The sequence below is a fragment of the Somniosus microcephalus genome, unplaced genomic scaffold, assembly GCF_052327205.1.
Source record: "Somniosus microcephalus isolate GS21.2 unplaced genomic scaffold, FLI_Smic_1.0 unresolved_chr1, whole genome shotgun sequence".
Classification (NCBI taxonomy): Eukaryota; Metazoa; Chordata; class Chondrichthyes; order Squaliformes; family Somniosidae; genus Somniosus; species Somniosus microcephalus.
Genome location: NW_028225179.1, coordinates 163477034 through 163497898, shown reverse-complemented (window position 1 = coordinate 163497898; position 20865 = coordinate 163477034). Strand labels below are relative to the sequence as shown.

Below are 20865 nucleotides of genomic sequence, written 5' to 3'. Positions count from 1 at the left end.
TAAATGATCCCCATACCGCACTGTGATATTATAAATAATCCCCATACCGCACTGTGATATTATAAATAATCTCCATACCGCACTGTGATATTATAAATAATCCCCATACCGCACTGTGTGATATTATAAATAACCCCCATACCGCAGTGATATTAGAAATAATCCCAAAACCGCACTGTGTGATATTAGAAATAATCCCGATACCGCACTGTGTGATATTAGAAATAATCCCGACACCGCACTGTGTGATATTATAAATAATCCCCATACCGCACTGTGTGATATTAGAAATAATCCCGATACCGCACTGTGATATTAGAAATAATCCCGATACCGCACTGTGTGATATTAGTAATAATCCCCATACCGCACTGTGTGATATTAGAAATAATCCCGACACCACACTGTGTGATATTAGAAATAATCCCGACACCGCACTGTGTGATATTACAAATAATTCCCATACCGCTCTGTGTGATATTAGAAATAATCCCGACACCGCACTGTGTGATATTAGAAATAATCCCTAGACCGCACTGTTTGATATTAGAAATAATCCCGACACCGCACTGTGTGACATTAGAAATAATCCCGACACCGCACTGTGTGATATTAGAAATAATCCCGACACCGCACTGTGATATTAGAAATAATCCCGACACCGCACTGTGTGATATTAGAAATAATCCCCATACCGCACTGTGTGATATTAGAAATAATCCCGACACCGCACTGTGTGATATTAGAAATAATCACGACACCGCACTGTGTGATATTAGAAATAATCCCCACACCGCACAGTGTGATATTAGTAATAATCCCAACACCGCACAGTGTGATATTAGACACAATCCCGATACCGCACTGTGTGATATTAGAAATAATCCCGATACCGCAGTGTGATATTAGAAATAATCCCGATACCGCACTGTGTGATATTAGAAATAATCCCCATACCGCACTGTGTGATATTAGAAATAATCCCCATACCGCACTGTGATATTTGAAATAATCCCCATAACGCACTGTGTGATATTAGAAATAATCCCGATACCGCACTGTGTGATATTAGAAATAATCCCCATACCGCACTGAGTGATATTAGAAATAATCCCCATACCGCACTGTGTGATATTAGAAATAATCCCGACACCGCACTGTGTGATATTAGAAATAATCCCGACACCACACTGTGTGATATTAGAAATAATCCCCATACCGCACTGTGTGATATTAGAAATAATCCCAATACCGCACTGTGTGATATTAGTAATACTCCTGACACCGCACTGTGTGATATGAGAAATAATCCCGACACCACACTGTGTGATATTAGAAATAATCCCGACACCATACTGTGTGATATTACAAATAATCCCCACACCACTGTGTGATATTAGAAATAATCCCGACACCGCACTGTGTGATATTAGAAATAATCCCCATATCGCACTGTGTGATATTAAAACTAATCCCGATACCGCACTGTGTGATATTATAAATAATCCCGACACCGCACTGTGTGATATTAGAAATAATCCTGACACCGCACTGTGTGATATTAGAAATAATCCCGACACCGCACTGTGTGATATTATAAATAACCCCATACCGCACTGTGGGATATTATAAATAATCCCCATACCGCACTGTGTGATATTCTAAATAATCTCCATACCGCACTGTGTGATATTATAAATAATCCCCATACCGCACTGTGATATTATAAATAATCTCCATACCGCACTGTGATATTATAAATAATCCCCATACCGCACTGTGTGATATTAGAAATAATCCCCATACTGCACTGTGTGATATTATAAATAATCCCCATACCGCACTGTGTGATATTAGAAATAATCCCGACACCGCACTGTGTGATATTAGAAATAATCCCGATACCGCAGTGTGATATTAGAAATAATCCCCATACTGCACTGTGTGATATTAGAAATAATCCCGACACCGCACTGTGTGATATTAGAAATAATCCCCATACCGCATTGTGTGATATTATAAATAATCCCCATACCGCACTGTGTGATATTATAAATAATCTCCATACCGCACTGTGTGATATTAGAAATAATCCCCATACCGCAGTGTGATGTTAGAAATAATCCACATACCGCACTGTGTGGTATTAGAAATAATCCCGACACCGCACTGTGTGATATTAAAATTATCCCGATACCGCACTGTGTGATATTATAAATAATCCCCATACCGCACTGTGTGATATTATAAAAAATCCCCATACCGCACTGTGTGATATTAGAAATAATCCCCATACTGCACTGTGTGATATTATAAATAATCCCCATACCGCACTGTGTGATATTAGAAATAATCCCCATACCGCACTGTGATATTATAAATAATCCCCATACCACACTGTGTGATATTAGAAATAATCCCGACACCGCACTGTGTGATATTAGAAATAATCCCGACACCGCACTGTGTGATATTAGAAATAATCCCGACACCGCACTGTGTGATATTAGAAATAATCCCGATACCGCACTGTGTGATATTAGAAAATAATCCCGACACCGCACTGTGTGATATTAGAAATAATCCCGACACCGCACTGTGTGATATTAGAAATAATCCCGATACCGCACTGTGTGATATTAGAAATAATCCCGACACCGCACTGTGTGATATTAGAAATAATCCCGACACCGCACTGTGTGATATTAGAAATAATCCCGATACCGCACTGTGTGATATTAGAAAATAATCCCCATACCGCACTGTGATATTATAAATAATCCCCATACCGCACTGTGATATTATAAATATACCCATACCGCACTGTGTGATATTATAAATAATCCCCATACCACACCGTGTGGTATTAGAAACAATCCCGATACAGCACTGTGTGATATTAGAAATAATCCCGACACCGCACTGTGTGATATTAGTAATAATCCTGATACCGCACTGTGTGATATTATAAATAATCCCCATACCGCACTGTGTGATATTAGAAATAATCCTGATACCGCACTGTGTGATATTAGAAATAATCCCGACACCGCACTGTGTGATATTAGAAATAATCCCGACACAGCACTGTGTGATATAAGAAATAATCCCGACACCGCACTGTGTGATATTATAAATAATCCCAATACCGCACTGTGTGATATTATAAATAATCCCAATACCGCACTGTGTGATATTAGTAATACTCCTGACACCGCACTGTGTGATATGAGAAATAATCCCGACACCACACTGTGTGATATTAGAAATAATCCCGACACCATACTGTGTGATATTACAAATAATCCCCACACCACTGTGTGATATTAGAAATAATCCCCATACCGCACTGTGATATTACAAATAATCCCCACCACACTGTGTGATATTAGAAATAATCCCAACACCGCACTGTGTGATATTAGAATTAATCCCCATATCGCACTGTGTGATATTAAAACTAATCCCGATACCGCACTGTGTGATATTAGAAATAATCCCGACACCGCACTGTGTGATATTAGTAATAATCCCGATACCGCACTGTGTGATATTAGAATTAATCCCCATATCGCACTGTGTGATATTAAAACTAATCCCGATACCGCACTGTGTGATATTATAAATAATCCCGACACCGCACTGTGATATTAGTAATAATCCCGATACCACACTGTGTGATATTAGAAATAATCCCGATACCGCACTGTGTGATATTAGAAATAATCCCGATACTGCAGTGTGATATTATAAATAATCCCCATACCGCACAGTGTGATATTATAAATAATCCCGATACCGCAGTGTGTGATATTAGTAATAATCCCGATACCGTACCATGTGCTTTTAGTAATAATCCCGACACCGCACTGTGTGATATTGAGCCAGTAATTCCTGTCCCAATGCGTGAGTACAGACGGGGTACTCACGCGTGATCCCGGCGGAATTGCCGGTTTTCAGCATGCACAGCGCATGTGGGGAAAACCGGCATTTCCTCTCCTCTGACCCAAGGGGTTAAGAGGCGGAACACATACGAGGTTTCAGGCAGCGTGTGCGCGCTGAACTTCCTTTCTTTTTGAAGAGTTGCCCGTGGGGAAAAGACTCCGGTTTTTACGCGTGGAAAAAGCAGCCGTAAGTACTTACTTTTATCAGGTAAGTGGTCTATTAAGTAACATTAGAACATTTTTCCACAGGTTCATTTTTTTTGAAGACTTTACAGTAAGGTAAGTCTATTTTTAGCCCCGATTTTTTATATAATTTTTTTCAAAATTTAAAACGATTGTTTAAAACAGTTTTTTACAGTTATTTATAGTTTATTTAAGTAGTGCGATTTTTTTTAAATTTTCTTTCAAGTTTAAGTAGTGTTTTGGGGCCAGGAGTTTTCATGAGTTTGACAGTTCTTGCTATCAAACTCATGAATGAACTTTTGCAACCTCCCATTGGTTGCCCAGTGCTCACGTGATCCCAGCCAGCTCATCGCACTACGTACGCCGCTGGGTCACGCACGCACAGCACGGCATGACCTGAAGCAGGCCAGTGACAGAAAATCCAATGCAGGCCAGGATTGAAATGTCAGCGCGCCGGGTAAGTGCACATTGGGGGCTTGCACGCGCGGCAAGCCCCCGTTCCTAATTTCTGGCCCATTAGAAATAATCCCCATACCGCACTGTGTGATATTAGAAATAGGCCCCATACCGCACTGTGATATTAGAAATAATCTCCATACCGCACTGTGTGATATTAGAAATAATCCCCATACCGCACTGTGTGATATTAGAAATAATCCCAACACCGCACTGTGTGATATTAGAAATAATCCCGACACCGCACTGTGTGATATTAGAAATAATCCCGACACCGCACTGTGTGATATTAGAAATAATCCCCATACCGCTGTGTGATATTAGTAATAATCCCGATACCGCACTGTGTGATATTAGAAATAATCCCGACACCGCACTGTGTGATATTAGAAATAATCCCGACACCGCACTGTGTGATATTTGAAATAATCCCCATACCGCAGTGTGATATTAGAAATAATCCCGACACCGCACTGTGTGATATTAGAAATAATCCCGACACCGCACTGTGTGATATTAGAAATAATCCCGACACCGCACTGTGTGATATTAGAAATAATCACGACACGGCACTGTGTGATATTAGAAATAATCCCCATACCGCACTGTGTGATATTAGAAATAATCCCCATACCGCTGTGTGATATTAGTAATAATCCCGATACCGCACTGTGTGATATTAGAAATAATCCCGACACCGCACTGTGTGATATTAGAAATAATCCCGACACCGCACTGTGTGATATTAGAAATAATCCCGACACCGCACTGTGTGATATTAGAAATAATCCCGATACCGCACTGTGATATTAGAAATAATCCCCATACCGCACTGTGTGATATTAGAAATAATCCCGACACCGCACTGTGTGATATTATAAATGATCCCGATACCGCACTGTGTGATATTAGAAATAATCCCGACACCGCACTGTGTGATATTAGAAATAATCCCGACACCGCACTGTGTGATATTAGAAATAATCCCGACACCGCACTGTGTGATATTAGAAATAATCCCGATACCGCACTGTGATATTAGAAATAATCCCCATACCGCACTGTGTGATATTAGAAATAATCCCGACACCGCACTGTGTGATATTATAAATGATCCCCATACCGCACTGTGTGATATTATAAATAATCCCCATACCGCACTGTGATATTATAAATAATCCCCATACCGCACTGTGATATTAGAAATAATCCCCATACCGCACTGTGTGATATTATAAATATACCCATACCGCACTGTGTGATATTATAAATAATCCCCATACCACACTGTGTGATATTAGAAACAATCCCGATACAGCACTGTGTGATATTATAAATAATCCCGACACCGCACTGTGTGATATTATAAATAATCCCGATACCGCACTGTGTGATATTATAAATAATCCCAATACCGCACTGTGTGATATTAGTAATACTCCTGATACCGCACTGTGATATGAGAAATAATCCCGACACCACACTGTGTGATATTAGAAATAATCCCGACACCATACTGTGTGATATTACAAATAATCCCCATACCGCACTGTGATATTACAAATAATCCCCACACCACACTGTGTGATATTAGAAATAATCCCGATACCGCACTGTGTGATATTATAAATAATCCCGATACCGCAGTGTGTGATATTAGTAATAATCCCGATACCGCACTGTGTGATATTAGAAATAATCCCCATACCGCACTGTGTGATATTATAAATAATCCCGATACCGCAGTGTGTGATATTAGTAATAATCCCGATACCGTACCATGTGCTTTTAGTAATAATCCCGACACCGCACTGTGTGATATTGAGCCAGTAATTCCTGTCCCAATGCGCGAGTACAGACGGGGTACTCACGCGTGATCCCGGCGGAATTGCCGGTTTTCAGCATGCACAGCGCATGCGGGGAAAACCGGCATTTCCTCTCCTCTGACCCAAGGGGTTAAGAGGCGGAACACATACGAGGTTTCAGGCAGCGTGTGCGCGCTGAACTTCCTTTCTTTTTGAAGAGTTGCCCGTGGGGAAAAGACTCCGGTTTTTACGCGTGGAAAAAGCAGCCGTAAGTACTTACTTTTATCAGGTAAGTGGTCTATTAAGTAACATTAGAACATTTTTCCACAGGTTCATTTTTTTTGAAGACTTTACAGTAAGGTACGTCTATTTTTAGCCCCGATTTTTTATATAATAATTTTTTTCAAAATTTAAAATTATTGTTTAAAATAGTTTTTTACAGTTATTTATAGTTTATTTAAGTAGTGCGATGTTTTTTTTAATTTTCTTTCAAGTTTAAGTAGTGTTTTGGGGCCAGGAGTTTTCATGAGTTTGACAGTTCTTACTATCAAACTCATGAATGAACTTTTGCAACCTCCCATTGGTTGCCCAGTGCTCACGTGATCCCAGCCAGCTCATCGCACGAAGTACGCCGCTGGGTCATGCACGCACAGCGCGGCAGGACCTGAAGCGGGCCAGTGACAGTAAATCCAATGCAGGCCAGGATTGAAATGTCAGCGCGCCGGGTAAGTGCACATCGGGGGCTTGCACGCGCGGCAAGCCCCCGATCCTAATTTCTAGCCCATTAGAAATAATCCCCATACCGCACTGTGATATTAGAAATAATCTCCATACCGCACTGTGATATTATAAATAATCCCCATACGGCACTGTGTGATATTAGAAATAATCCCGACACCGCACTGTGTGATATTAGAAATAATCCCCATATCGCACTGTGTGATATTAGAAATAATCCCGATACCGCACTGTGTGATATTATAAATAATCCCGACACCGCACTGTGTGATATTAGAAATAATCCCCATACCGCACTGTGTGATATTAGAAATAATACCGACACCGCACTGTGTGATATTAGACACAATCCCGATACCGCACTGTGTGATATTAGAAATAATCCCGATACCGCACAGTGTGATATTAGAAATAATCCCGATACCGCACTGTGTGATATTATAAATAATCCCCATACCGCACTGTGTGATATTAGAAATAATCCCCATATCGCACTGTGTGATATTAGAAATAATCACGATACCGCACTGTGTGATATTAGAAATAATCCCCATACCGCACAGTGTGATATTAGAAATAATCCCGACACCGCACTGTGTGATATTAGAAATAATCCCCATACTGCACTGTGTGATATTAGAAATAATCCCCATACCGCACTGTGATATTAGAAATAATCCCAACACCGCACTGTGTGATATTAGAAATAATCCCGACACCGCACTGTGTGATATTAGAAATAATCCCGACACCGCACTGTGTGATATTAGAAATAATCCCCATACCGCACTGTGTGATATTAGAAATAATCCCCATACCGCACTGTGTGATATTAGAAATAATCTCCATACCGCACTGTGTGATATTATAAATAATCCCGACACCACACTGTGTGATATTAGAAATAATCTCCATACCGCACTGTGTGATATTAGAAATAATCCCCATACCGCACTGTGTGATATTAGAAATAATCCCAACACCGCACTGTGTGATATTAGAAATAATCCCGACACCGCACTGTGTGATATTAGAAATAATCCCGACACCGCACTGTGTGATATTAGAAATAATCCCCATACCGCACTGTGTGATATTAGAAATAATCCCCATACCGCACTGTGATATTAGAAATAATCCCCATACCGCACTGTGTGATATTAGAAATAATCCCGACACCGCACTGTGTGATATTAGAAATAATCCCGACACCACACTGTGTGATACTAGAAATAATCCCGATACCGCACTGTGAGATATTAGAAATAATCCCGATACCGCACCGTGCGCTTTTTGTAATAATCCCAATACCGCACTGTGATATTATAAATAATCCCGATACCGTACCGTGTGCTTTTAGTAATAATCCTGACACCGCAGTGTGACATTATAAATAATCCCGATACCGTACCGTGTGCTTTTAGTAATAATCCTGACACCGCACTGTGATATTAGTAATAATCCCGACACCGCACTGTGTGATATTAGAAATAATCCCCATACCTCAGTGTGATATTATAAATAATCCCGATACCGTACCATGTGCTTTTAGTAATAATCCCGACACCGCACTGTGTGATATTAGTAATATTCCTAAAACTGCAGTGTGATATTTGTAATCATCCTGATACCGCACTGTGTGATATTAGTAATACCAACACCGCACTGTGTGATATTAGAAATACTCCCAATACCGCACTGTGTGATATTAGTAATATTCATGAAACTGCACTGTCATATTAGTAATAATCCTGATACTCCACTGCACAATATTGGTGACCAGCCTGTTACCATCGTTTTTGCGATTAGTGGCAAATATATCATACTATGAGAAGCATTAGAAAATGTAATTTATTTTAATAAGCAGTTGACCAAATCGCCCTTGGTGTCGAAATGAATCGCCCTTGGTGTCGAAATGAATGGCACTCACAGAACTGCCTAAAGTGTTGAAAGGCCGAGATGGAAAACACAAGGTCAATCTGTGGAGTGGAACGGTCATTGGGGGCACAGCTCATTCTCAACAAGGAGGGCAGCAGAACAAACCAGGTCCGACAGTAACCGCGGTAACGTTCCTCCTGAACTCTGTTGGGAACTGATTTTAAAGATGATACAGATGCTAAAAAGGCATACAGGATCCTGGGCATTGCAAATCGAGGCATAGAGTACAAAAGCAAGGAAGTTATGTTCAACCTTTATAAACCACTGGTTCGGGCCTCAGCTGGAATATTATGCTCAATTCTGGGCACCACACTCTGGGAAAGGATGTCAAGGCCTTGGAGAGGGTGTGGAGGAGATTTACCAAAACGGTACCAGGGGATGAGGGACTCCAGTTACGTGGAGAGACTGGAGAAGTTGGGGTTGTTCTCCTTGGAGCAGAGCAGGTTAAGGGGAGATTTAATCGAGGTGTTCAATATCATGAGGGGTTCCGATAGAGTAAATGAGGAGAAACTTGTTTCCAGAAGCAGGAGGGTGGGCACCTGGAATACTGCATACAGTTTTGGTGTCCATACTTAAAAGACATACTTGCTCTCGAGTCAGTACAAAGAAGGTTCACTCGGTTAATCCCGGGGATGAGGGGGTGGTCATATGAGGAGAGGTTGAGTAGATTGGGACTCTACTCATTGGAGTTCAGAAGAATGAGAGGCGATCTTATTGAAACATAGAAGATTGTGAAGGGGTTGGATCTGGTGGATGCGGGGAGGATGTTCCCGATAATGGGTGAAACTAGAACTAGGGGGCATAGTCTTAGAATAAGGGGCTGCTCTTTCAAAACTGAGATGAGGAGGAACTACTTCACTCAGAGGGTGGTAGGTCCATGGAATATGCTGCCCCAAAAAGCTGTAGAAGCTACATCATTACATAAATTTAAAACAGAAATAGACAGTTTCCTAGAAGTAAAGGGAATTAAGGGTTACGGGGAGCAGGCAGGAATTTGGACATGAGTCTAGGTTCGGATCGGTCATGGCCCTGTGGGTAGCAGAGCGGGCCCAGGGGCCGTGTAGCCTGATCCTGCTCCTATTTTGTGTGTCTAATTCTGTTAGATTCAGGAGATGGTTCTGTGATAGTGGATTGGCGGTTAGGATCAGATCAGCCATGATCTTATTGAATGGCGGAGCAGGCTCGAGGGGCCGATTGGCCTACTCCTGCTCCTATTTCTTATGTTCTTATGTAACCAGAGGACACAGATTTAAGATAATTGGCATAAGAACCAGAGAGGAGATGAGGAAGAAAGAAATGTAGGCAGCAAGTGGTTATGATACGGAATGTACTGCCTGAAAGGGTGGTGGAGGCAGAGTCAATAATTGCTTACAATAGGGAATTGGGTAAATACTTGAAGGGAACAACTTTGCAGGGCTCCGGGGAAAGGGCAGGGGGGGGGGGGGGGGGGGAGTGGGATTAATTGGCTGGCTCTACCAAAGTGTCGGCACAGGCACGATGGGCCGAACGGCCTCTTTCTGTGCTTGCACCATGCTACGATTCTTCGGGGGGGTGTGGTGCGGCTTGACCCAGGATCCACAGCAGCTTCGCAAAACCTCCTCCCGGTTGCAATGGGGAGACTCGGAAGAGAGAGTTCTTTCAACTGTAGCGGTTTGGAGTGACGCCCTCGGGGTCCGGAGTGCAAGTTCCGATCGCAAAGGGGGAAGCGGGCAGCACCATCCCAGGCCCGGAAGAGGGAAAGCCGCCCGCGGTGGTGGTGGTGATGGTGGTGGAGAGGGAGGCTCTTGGTCGATGGGTGCGAGGCGAGTCAGGCACAGTCGTCAGTGAAAAATCCCCCCCCCCCACCGCAACCGTCTAAGGCACCACCACGTTGATCTCGGCCAGTTTGGACTCGGTGGAGTTCTTGCCAGTGGTCTTGCCGTGCTGGTCGCGCAGATGGACCCTCAGGGTGTTGTAGTGGGTGAAGCGCATCTCGCAGTAGTTGCAGCAGTGGGGCGAGTCGCCGCTGTGCACGTTCATGTGGTCCTTGAGTGAGCGGTTCTGGGTGAAGGTCTTCCCGCAGATGGCGCAGCAGTAGGGCTTGAAGCCCGTGTGGACGTTGATGTGCTGGGCCAGGCGGGCGTTCTTCTTGAAGACCTTGCCGCACAGCAGACACATGTAGAGCTTGTGGACCACCATGTGGGCGGCCAGGTGCTCGCGGTGCTGGAAGAGGTCCCCGCACTCGGAGCAGCGCACGGGCTCGGAGCAGAGGCCGGGCGCCTCGCCCCTGGTGCCGGCGGGCAGCGGCTGCTCCTCGCCTGGCCGGTAGAAGCTGCCGTAGAAGCCGCCGCTCCGGCACTCCTCGCTGGCCGAGCTCTCGTAGTCCTCCTCCTGCAGGTCCTCGCGCACCATGACGAAGCCCTCGTCCTCCATCCCCTCGGTCTTGGCGCAGTCGGGGACGTTGGTGCCCCCTCCACCGCCCTCCACCGTGGAGTGGATGTGGCAGTCGGGCTCCAGGTAGCCGCCGGCGGGGGCGCTGACGGAGACCGCCTCCTGCTCCCGCTCCCCGGCCGCTGCCGGACCCGGGGGGCCCGCCTCACTCTCCGGGTCGCGCCGGAAGCTCTGTTGCGGCGGCGGGGCCGGCCCGGCCTCCAGCTTCACCCCATCGCCCGCTGCCCGGCCTTCGCCCGCCGGCCACCCCGGGAGGTTCTCGGGCTCCGCCGCCCGCCCCGAGGACGAGGCGATCTGCGGGGTCCCCGGGCGCCCCTCCCCCTCCTCCGTGATCAACGAGGCCACGCACGGCGAGAGCGAGTGCCGGCACTTCTCCACCACGTGCTCCATCTGCAGGCAGCTGGCCGCCGTCAGGTAGTCCACGATGTCGCGGAAGGCGAACTCCAGCACCCCAGTGTAGCAGGAGAGCAGCAGCTGCAGCACCACCTCTGCGCTGGCCATGGGGAAGACCTGGATCTCCTCCGAGGGGTTCATGTGGAAGCGGTCGCGCAGGAAGGGGGAGCAGGCGGCCAGCACCACCCGGTGCCCCGGGAACCGCAGCCCCCCCACCAGGATGGTCACGTCACAGAACCACTCCTCCAAGCGAAGCTGGTTCATCCGCTTCATGGTCAAGCCCTCGTGCTCGGGGAACTGGAATCGCAGCAGCTTCCCGGTCGCCATTGCTCGCAAAGCTGCAAAAACAAAATACGTACACATGAGGCTGATGATGTCGTTAAGTTGAACCTTTGCTGCGCTGGGATGGCGGCGCAAATCCAGCTGAGGGGGCAAAAATGCTGCTGCGTTAAAGGGCCACTGCGCAGAAGTTGGGGCTGAGGCACATTGCTGGGACAGTGTAGAGGGAGCTTTACTCTGTATCTAACCCGTGCTGTACCTGCCCTGGGAGTGTTTGATGGGACAGTGTAGAATGAGCTTTACTCTGTATCTAACCCGTGCTGTACCTGCCCTGGGAGTGTTTGATGGGACAGTGTAGAGGGAGCATTACTCTGTATCTAACCCGTGCTGTACCTGCCCTGGGAGTGTTTGATGGGACAGTGTAGAGGGAGCTTTACTCTGTATCTAATCCGTGCTGTACCTGCCCTGGGAGTGTTTGATGGGACAGTGTAGAATGAGCTTTACTCTGTATCTAACCCGTGCTGTACCTGCCCCGGGAGTGTTTGATGGGACAATGTAGAGGGAGCTTTACTCTGTATCTAACCCGTGCTGTACCTGCCCTGGGAGTGTTTGATGGGACAGTGTAGAATGAGCTTTACTCTGTATCTAACCCGTGCTGTACCTGCCCCGGGAGTGTTTGATGGGACAATGTAGAGGGAGCTTTACTCTGTATCTAACCCGTACTGTACCTGCCCTGGGAGTGTTTGATGGGACAGTGTAGAGGGAGCTTTACTCTGTATCTAACCCGTGCTGTACCTGCCCTGGGAGTGTTTGATGGGACAGTTTAGAGGGAGCTTTACTCTGTATCTAACCCCGTGCTGTACCTGCCCCGGGAGTGTTTGATGGGACAGTGTAGAATGAGCTTTAATCTGTATCTAACCTGTGCTGTACCTGCCATAGGAGTGTTTGATGGTACAGTGTAGAATGATCTTTACTCTGTATCGAACCCGTGCTGGACCTGCCCTGGGAGTGTTTGATGGGACAGAGTAGAGGGAGCTTTACTCTGTATCTAACCCCGTGCTGTACCTGCCCTGGGAGTGTTTGATGGGACAGTGTAGAGGGAGCTTTACTCTGTATCTAACCTGTGCTGTACCTGCCCTGGGAGTGTTTGATGGGACAGTGTAGAGGGAGCTTTACTCTGTATCTAACCTGTGCTGTACCTGCCCCGGGAGTGTTTGATGGGACAGTGTAGAGGGAGCTTTACTCCGTATCTAACCTGTGCTGTACCTGCCCTGGGAGTGTTTGATGGGACAGAGTAGAGGGAGCTTTACTCCGTATCTAACCCGTGCTGTACCTGCCCCGGGAGTGTTTGATGGGACAGTGTAGAGGGAGCTTTACTCTGTATCTAACCTGTGCTGTACCTGCCCCGGGAGTGTTTGATGGGACAGTGTAGAGGGAACTTTACTCTGTATCTAACCCGTGCTGTACCTGCCCCGGGAGTGCTGAATTGGACAGTGTAGAGGGAGCTTTACTCTGTATCAAACCCGTGCTGGACCAGCCCTGGGAGTGTTTGATGGGACAGTGTAGGGGGAGCTTTACTCTGTAACTAACCTGTGCTGAACCTGCCCTGGGAGTGTTTGACGGGACAGTGTCGAGGCAGCTTTACTCTGTATCTAACCTGTGCTGTACCTGCCCTGGGAGTGTTTGATGGGACAGTGTAGAGGGATCTTTACTCTGTATCTAACCCCGTGCTGTACCTGCCGTGGGAGTGCTTGATTGGGCAGTGTTGAGGGAGCTTTACTCTGTATCTAACCCGTGCTGTACCTGCCCCGGGAGTGCATGATGGGACAGTGTAAAGGGAGCTTTACTCTGTATCTAACCCCGTGCAGTACCAGCCCCGGGAGTGTTTGATGGGACAGTGTAGAGGGAGCTTTACTCTGTATCTAACCCCGTGCAGTACCAGCCCCGGGAGTGTTTGATGGGGCAGTGTAGAGGGAGCTTTATTCTGTATCTAACCCGTGCTGTACCTGCCCTGGGAGTGTTTGATGGGACAGTGTAGAGGGAGCTTTATTCTGTATCTAACCCATGCTGTACCTGCCCCGGGAGTGTTTGACGGGACAGTGTAGAGGGAGCTTTACTCTGTATCTAACCCGTGCTGTACCTGCCCCGGGAGTGTTGAATTGGACAGTGTAGAGGGAGCTTTACTCTGTATCAAACCCCGTGCTGTACCAGCCCTGGGAGTGTTTGATGGGACAGTGTAGAGGGAGCTTTACTCTGTATCCAACCCCGTGCTTTACCAGCCCTGGGAGTGTTTGATGGGACAGTGTAGAGGGAGCTTTACTCTGTATCTAACCCGTGCTGTACCTGCCCTGGGAGTGTTTGATGGGACAATGCAGAGGCAGCTTTACTCTGTATCTAACCCGTGCTGTACCTGCCCTGGGAGTGTTTGATGGGACATTGTAGAGGGAGCTTTACTCTGTATCTAACCCGTACTGTACTGCCCTGGGAGTGTTTGATGGGACAGTGTAGAGGGAGCTTTACTCTGTATCTAACCCCGTGCTGTACCTGCCCTGGGAGTGTTTGATGGGACGGTGTAGAGGGAGCTTTACTCTGTATCTAACCCGTGCTGTACCTGCCCTGGGAGTGTTTGATGGGAGAGTGTAGAGGGAGCTTTACTCTGTATCTAACCCGTGCTGTACCTGCCCTGGGAGTGTTTGATGGGACAGTGTAGAGGGAGCTTTACTCTGTATCAAACCCTGTGCTGTACCAGCCCTGGGAGTGTTTGATGGGACAGTGTAGAGGGAGCTTTACTCTGTATCTAACCCCGTGCTTTACCAGCCCTGGGAGTGTTTGATGGGACAGTGTAGAGGGAGCTTTACTCTGTATCTAACCCGTGCTGTACCTGCCCTGGGAGTGTTTGATGGGACAGTGTAGAGGGAGCTTTACTCTGTATCTAACCCCATGCTGTACCAGCCCTGGGAGTGTTTGATGGGAGAGTGTAGAGGGAGCTTTACTCTGTATCTAACCCGTGCTGTACCTGCCCTGGGAGTGTTTGATGGGACAGTGTAGAGGGAGCTTTACTCTGTATCAAACCCCGTGCTGTACCAGCCCTGGGAGTGTTTGATGGGACAGTGTAGAGGGAGCTTTACTCTGTGTCTAACCCCGTGCTTTACCAGCCCTGGGAGTGTTTGATGGGACAGTGTAGAGGGAGCTTTACTCTGTATCTAACCCCGTGCTGCACCAGCCCCGGGAGTGTTTGATGGGACTGTGTAGAGGCGGCTTTACTCTGTATCTAACCCCGTGCTATACCTGCCTGGGAGTGTTTGGTGGGACAGTGTAGAGGGAGCTTTACTCTGTATCTAACCCGTGCTGTACTTGCCCTGGGAGTGTTTGATGGGACAGTGTAGAATGAGCTTTACTCCATATCTAACCCGTGCTGTACCTGCCCTGGGAGTGTTTGATGGGACAGTGTAGAGGGAGCTTTACTCTGTATCTAACCCGTACTGTACCTGCCCTGGGAGTGCTTGATGGGACAGAGTAGAGGGAGCTTTACTCTGTATCTAACCCATTCTGTACCTGCCCTGGGAGTGTTTGATGGGACAGTGTAGAGGGAGCTTTACTCTTTAACTAACCCGTGCTGTACCTGCCCTGGGAGTATTTGACGGGACAGTGTAGAGGGAGCTTTTCTCTGTATCTAACCCGTGCTGTACCTGCCCTGGGAGTGTTTGATGGGACAGTGTAGAGGGAGCTTTACTCTGTATCTAACCCCGTGCTGTACCTGCCCCGGGAGTGTTTGATGGGACAGTGTAGAATGAGCTTTAATCTGTATCTAACCTGTGCTGTACCTGCCATAGGAGTGTTTGATGGTACAGTGTAGAATGATCTTTACTCTGTATCTAACCCATGCTGTAACTGCCCTGGGATTGTTTGATGGGACAATGCAGAGGCAGCTTTACTCTGTATCTAACCCGTGCTGTACCTGCCCTGGGAGTGTTTGATGGGACAGTGTAGAGGGAGCTTTACTCTGTATCTAACCCGTGCTGTACCTGCCCCGGGAGTGTTTGATGGGACAGTGTAGAGGGAGCTTTACTCTGTATCTAACCTGTGCTGTACCTGCCCCGGGAGTGTTTGATGGGACAGTGTAGAGGGAACTTTACTCTGTATCTAAGCCGTGCTGTACCTGCCCCGGGAGTGCTGAATTGGACAGTGTAGAGGGAGCTTTACTCTGTATCAAACCCGTGCTGGACCAGCCCTGGGAGTGTTTGATGGGACAGTGTAGGGGGAGCTTTACTCTGTAACTAACCTGTGCTGAACCTGCCCTGGGAGTGTTTGACGGGACAGTGTCGAGGCAGCTTTACTCTGTATCTAACCTGTGCGGTACCTGCCCTGGGAGTGTTTGATGGGACAGTGTAGAGGGATCTTTACTCTGTATCTAACCCCGTGCTGTACCTGCCGTGGGAGTGCTTGATTGGGCAGTGTTGAGGGAGCTTTACTCTGTATCTAACCCGTGCTGTACCTGCCCCGGGAGTGCATGATGGGACAGTGTAAAGGGAGCTTTACTCTGTATCTAACCCCGTGCAGTACCAGCCCCGGGAGTGTTTGATGGGACAGTGTAGAGGGAGCTTTACTCTGTATCTAACCCCGTGCAGTACCAGCCCCGGGAGTGTTTGATGGGGCAGTGCAGAGGGAGCTTTATTCTGTATCTAACCCGTGCTGTACCTGCCCTGGGAGTGTTTGATGGGACAGTGTAGAGGGAGCTTTATTCTGTATCTAACCCATGCTGTACCTGCCCCGGGAGTTTTTGGTGGGACAGTGTGGAGGGAGCGTTACTCTGTATCTAACCCGTGCTGTCCTGCCCTGGGAGTGTTTGATGGGACAGTGTAGAGGGAGCTTTACTCTGTATCTAACCCCATGCTGTACCAGCCCTGGGAGTGTTTGATGGGAGAGTGTAGAGGGAGCTTTACTCTGTATCTAACCCGTGCTGTACCTGCCCTGGGAGTGTTTGATGGGACAGTGTAGAGGGAGCTTTACTCTGTATCAAACCCCGTGCTGTACCAGCCCTGGGAGTAATAGCAAAATACTGCAGATGTTGGAAATCCGAAATAACAACAGAAAATGCTGGAAAAACTCAGCAGGTCAGGCAACATCCGTGGAGAGAAATTTGAGTTGACGTTTCGGGTTGGACCCTTCTTGTTTGTGTTTGGGAGTGTTTGATGGGACAGTGTAGAGGGAGCTTTACTCTGTATCTAACCCCGTGCTTTACCAGCCCTGGGAGTGTTTGATGGGACAGTGTAGAGGGAGCTTTACTCTGTATCTAACCCCGTGCTGCACCAGCCCCGGGAGTGTTTGATGGGACTGTGTAGAGGCGGCTTTACTCTGTATCTAACCCCGTGCTATACCTGCCTGGGAGTGTTTGGTGGGACAGTGTAGAGGGAGCTTTACTCTGTATCTAACCCGTGCTGTACCTGCCCTGGGAGTATTTGAAGTGACAGTGTAGAATGAGCTTTACTCTATATCTAACCCAATGCTGTACCTGCCCTGGGAGTGTTTGATGTGACAGTGTAGAATGAGCTTTACTCTGTATCTAACCCATTCTGTACCGGCCCTGGGAGTGTTTGATGGGACAGTGTAGAGGGAGCTTTACTCTGTATCTAACCCGTACTGTACCTGCCCTGGGAGTGCTTGATGGGACAGAGTAGAGGGAGCTTTACTCTGTATCTAACCAATGCTGTAGCTGCCCTGGGAGTGTTTGACGGGACAGTGTAGAGGGAGCTTTACTCTGTATCTAACCCGTACTGTACCTGCCCTGGGAGTGTTTGATGGGACAGTGTAGAGGGAGCTTTACTCTGTAACTAACCCATGCTGTACCTGCCCTGGGAGTGTTTGACGGGACAGTGTAGAGGGAGCTTTTCTCTGTATCTAACCCGTGCTGTACCTGCCCTGGGAGTGTTTGATGGGACAGTGTAGAGGGAGCTTTATTCTGTATCTAACCCATGCTGTACCTGCCCCGGGAGTTTTTGGTGGGACAGTGTGGAGGGAGCTTTACTCTGTATCTAACCCGTGCGGTACCTGCCCCGGGAGTGTTTGACGGGACAGTGTAGAGGGAGCTTTACTCTGTATCTAACCCGTGCTGTACCTGCCCCGGGAGTGCTAAATTGGACAGTGCAGAGGGAGCTTTACTCTGTATCAAACCCTGTGCTGTACCAGCCCTGGGAGTGTTTGATGGGACAGTGTAGAGGGAGCTTTACTCTGTATCTAACCCCGTGCTTTACCAGCCCTGGGAGTGTTTGATGGGACAGTGTAGAGGGAGCTTTACTCTGTATCTAACCCGTGCTGTACCTGCCCTGGGAGTGTTTGATGGGACAGTGTAGTGGGAGCTTTACTCTGTATCTAACCCGTGCTGTACCTGCCCTGGGAGTGTTTGATGGGACAGTGTAGAGGGAGCTTTACTCTGTATCTAACCCGTACTGTACTGCCCTGGGAGTGTTTGATGGGACAGTGTAGAGGGAGCTTTACTCTGTATCTAACCCCGTGCTGTACCTGCCCTGGGAGTGTTTGATGGGACAGTGTAGAGGGAGCTTTACTCTGTATCTAACCCGTGCTGTACCTGCCCTGGGAGTGTTTGATGGGAGAGTGTAGAGGGAGCTTTACTCTGTATCTAACCCGTGCTGTACCTGCCCTGGGAGTGTTTGATGGGACAGTGTAGAGGGAGCTTTACTCTGTATCTAACCCGTGCTGTACCTGCCCTGGGAGTGTTTGATGGGACAGTGTAGAGGGAGCTTTACTCTGTATCTAACCCCATGCTGTACCAGCCCTGGGAGTGTTTGATGGGAGAGTGTAGAGGGAGCTTTACTCTGTATCTAACCCGTGCTGTACCTGCCCTGGGAGTGTTTTATGGGACAGTGTAGAATGAGCTTTACTCTGTATCTAACCCGTGCTGTACCCGCCCTGGGAATAGAAACATAGAAAAATAGGAGCAGGAGTAGGCCATTCGGCCCTTCGAGCCTGCTCCGCCATTCAATATGATCATGGCTGATCCTCTATCTCAATACTATATTCCCGCTCTCTCCCCATACCCCTTGATGCCTTTTGTGTCTAGAAATCTATCTCCTTCTTAAATATATTCAGTGACTTGGCCTTCACAGCCTTCTGTGGTAGAGAATTCCACAGGTTCACCACCCTCTGAGTGAAGAAATTTCTCCTCATCTCAGTCCCAAATGTCCTACCCTGCATCCTGAGACTGTGACCCCCTCGTTCTAGACCCTCCAGCCAGGGGAAACATTCTCCCTGCATCCAGTCTGTCTAGCCCAGTCAGAATTTTATACGTTTTGATGAGATCCCCTCTCATTCTTCTAAACTCTAGTGAATACAGGCCTAGTCGACCCAATCTCTCCTCATACGACAGTCCTGCCATCCCAGGAATCAGTCTGGTGAATCTTCGCTGCACTCCCTCTATGGCAGGTATATCCTTTCTTAGGTAAGGAGACCAAAACTGCTCACAGTACTCCAGGGGTGGTCTCACCAAGGCCCTGTACAACTGTAGTAAGACATCCTTGCTCCTGTACTCAAATCCTCTTGCAATGAAGGCCAACATACCATTTGCCTTCCTAACTGCTTGCTGCATCTGTATGTTTGCTTTCAGTGACTGGTGTACAAGGACACCCAGGTCCCTCTGTACATCAGCATTTCCCAATCTATCACCATTTAAACAATACTCTACCTTTCAGTTTTTCCTATAACTTCACATTTATCCACGTTATACTGCATCTGCTCACTCAACTTGTCTAAATCGCCTTGAAGCTTTTTGCATCCTCCTCACAACTCACAATCCCTCCTAGTTTCATGTCGTCAGCAAACTTGGAAATATTACATTTGGTTCCCTCATCCAAATCATTGATATATATTGTGAATAGCTGGGGCCCAAGCACTGATCCCTGCGGTACCCCACTAGTCACCGCCTGCCACCCCGAAAAAGACCCATTTTTTCCTACTCTCTGTTAACCAATTTTCAATCCATGCCAGTACATTACCTCCAATCCCAAGTGCTTTAATTTTACACACTAACCTTATGTGGGACTTTATCAAAGGCCTACTGAAAATCCAAATACACCACATCCACTGGTTCTCCCTTATCTATTCTACCATTTACATCCTCAAAAAACTCCAGTAGGTTTGTCAAACATGATTTCCCTTTCATAAATCCATGCTGACTTTGTCTAATCCCGTTGATATTTTCTAAGTGTCATGTTATCACATCCTTTATAATAGACTCTAGTGTTTTCCCTACTACTGATGTTAGACTAACTGTAATTCCCTGTTTTCTCTCTCCCCTCCTTTTTTAAATAGTGGGGTTACATTTGCCACCTTCCAATCTGCAGGAACTGTTCCATAATCTATTGAATTTTGCAAGATGACAACCAATGCATCCACTATTTCCATGGCTACCTTTTTTAGTACTCTGGGATGCAGATTATCAGGCCCTGGAGATTTATCAGCTTTCAGTCCCATTAATTTCTCCAGCACTATTTTTTTACGAATACTAATTTCCTTTAATTACTCCTTCTCACTAGATCATTGGTTCCCTCACATTTCTGGGAAGTTATTTGTGTCCTCTTTCGTGAAAACATAGCCAAAGTATTTGTTTAATTGCTCTGCCATTTCCTTGTTCCCCATTATAAATTCTCCCGTTTCTGACTGTAAGGGACATAGAAACATAGAAA

At 46.9% G+C, this 20865-nt stretch overlaps 2 protein-coding genes across 2 annotated transcripts in view; both read right to left on the bottom strand.

Moving 5' to 3' along the window:
- LOC147096443 (uncharacterized) overlaps positions 1–10898 on the bottom strand; it is a 184874-nt gene extending 173976 nt beyond the window's left edge. Inside the window, exon 1 of the mRNA XM_085975220.1 lies at positions 10541–10898. Within this exon, the coding sequence (XP_085831346.1) occupies positions 10541–10596 (56 nt within the window). The 5' untranslated portion in view covers positions 10597–10898. The remainder of the gene's footprint in view (positions 1–10540) is intronic.
- LOC147096442 (uncharacterized) lies at positions 8960–12267 on the bottom strand. The gene has a single exon (XM_085975232.1). It carries the CDS (start codon positions 12248–12250, stop codon positions 10919–10921), a length of 1332 nt encoding a protein of 443 aa, XP_085831358.1. The 5' UTR covers positions 12251–12267; the 3' UTR covers positions 8960–10918.
- Positions 12268–20865: the final 8598 nt, after the last annotated feature.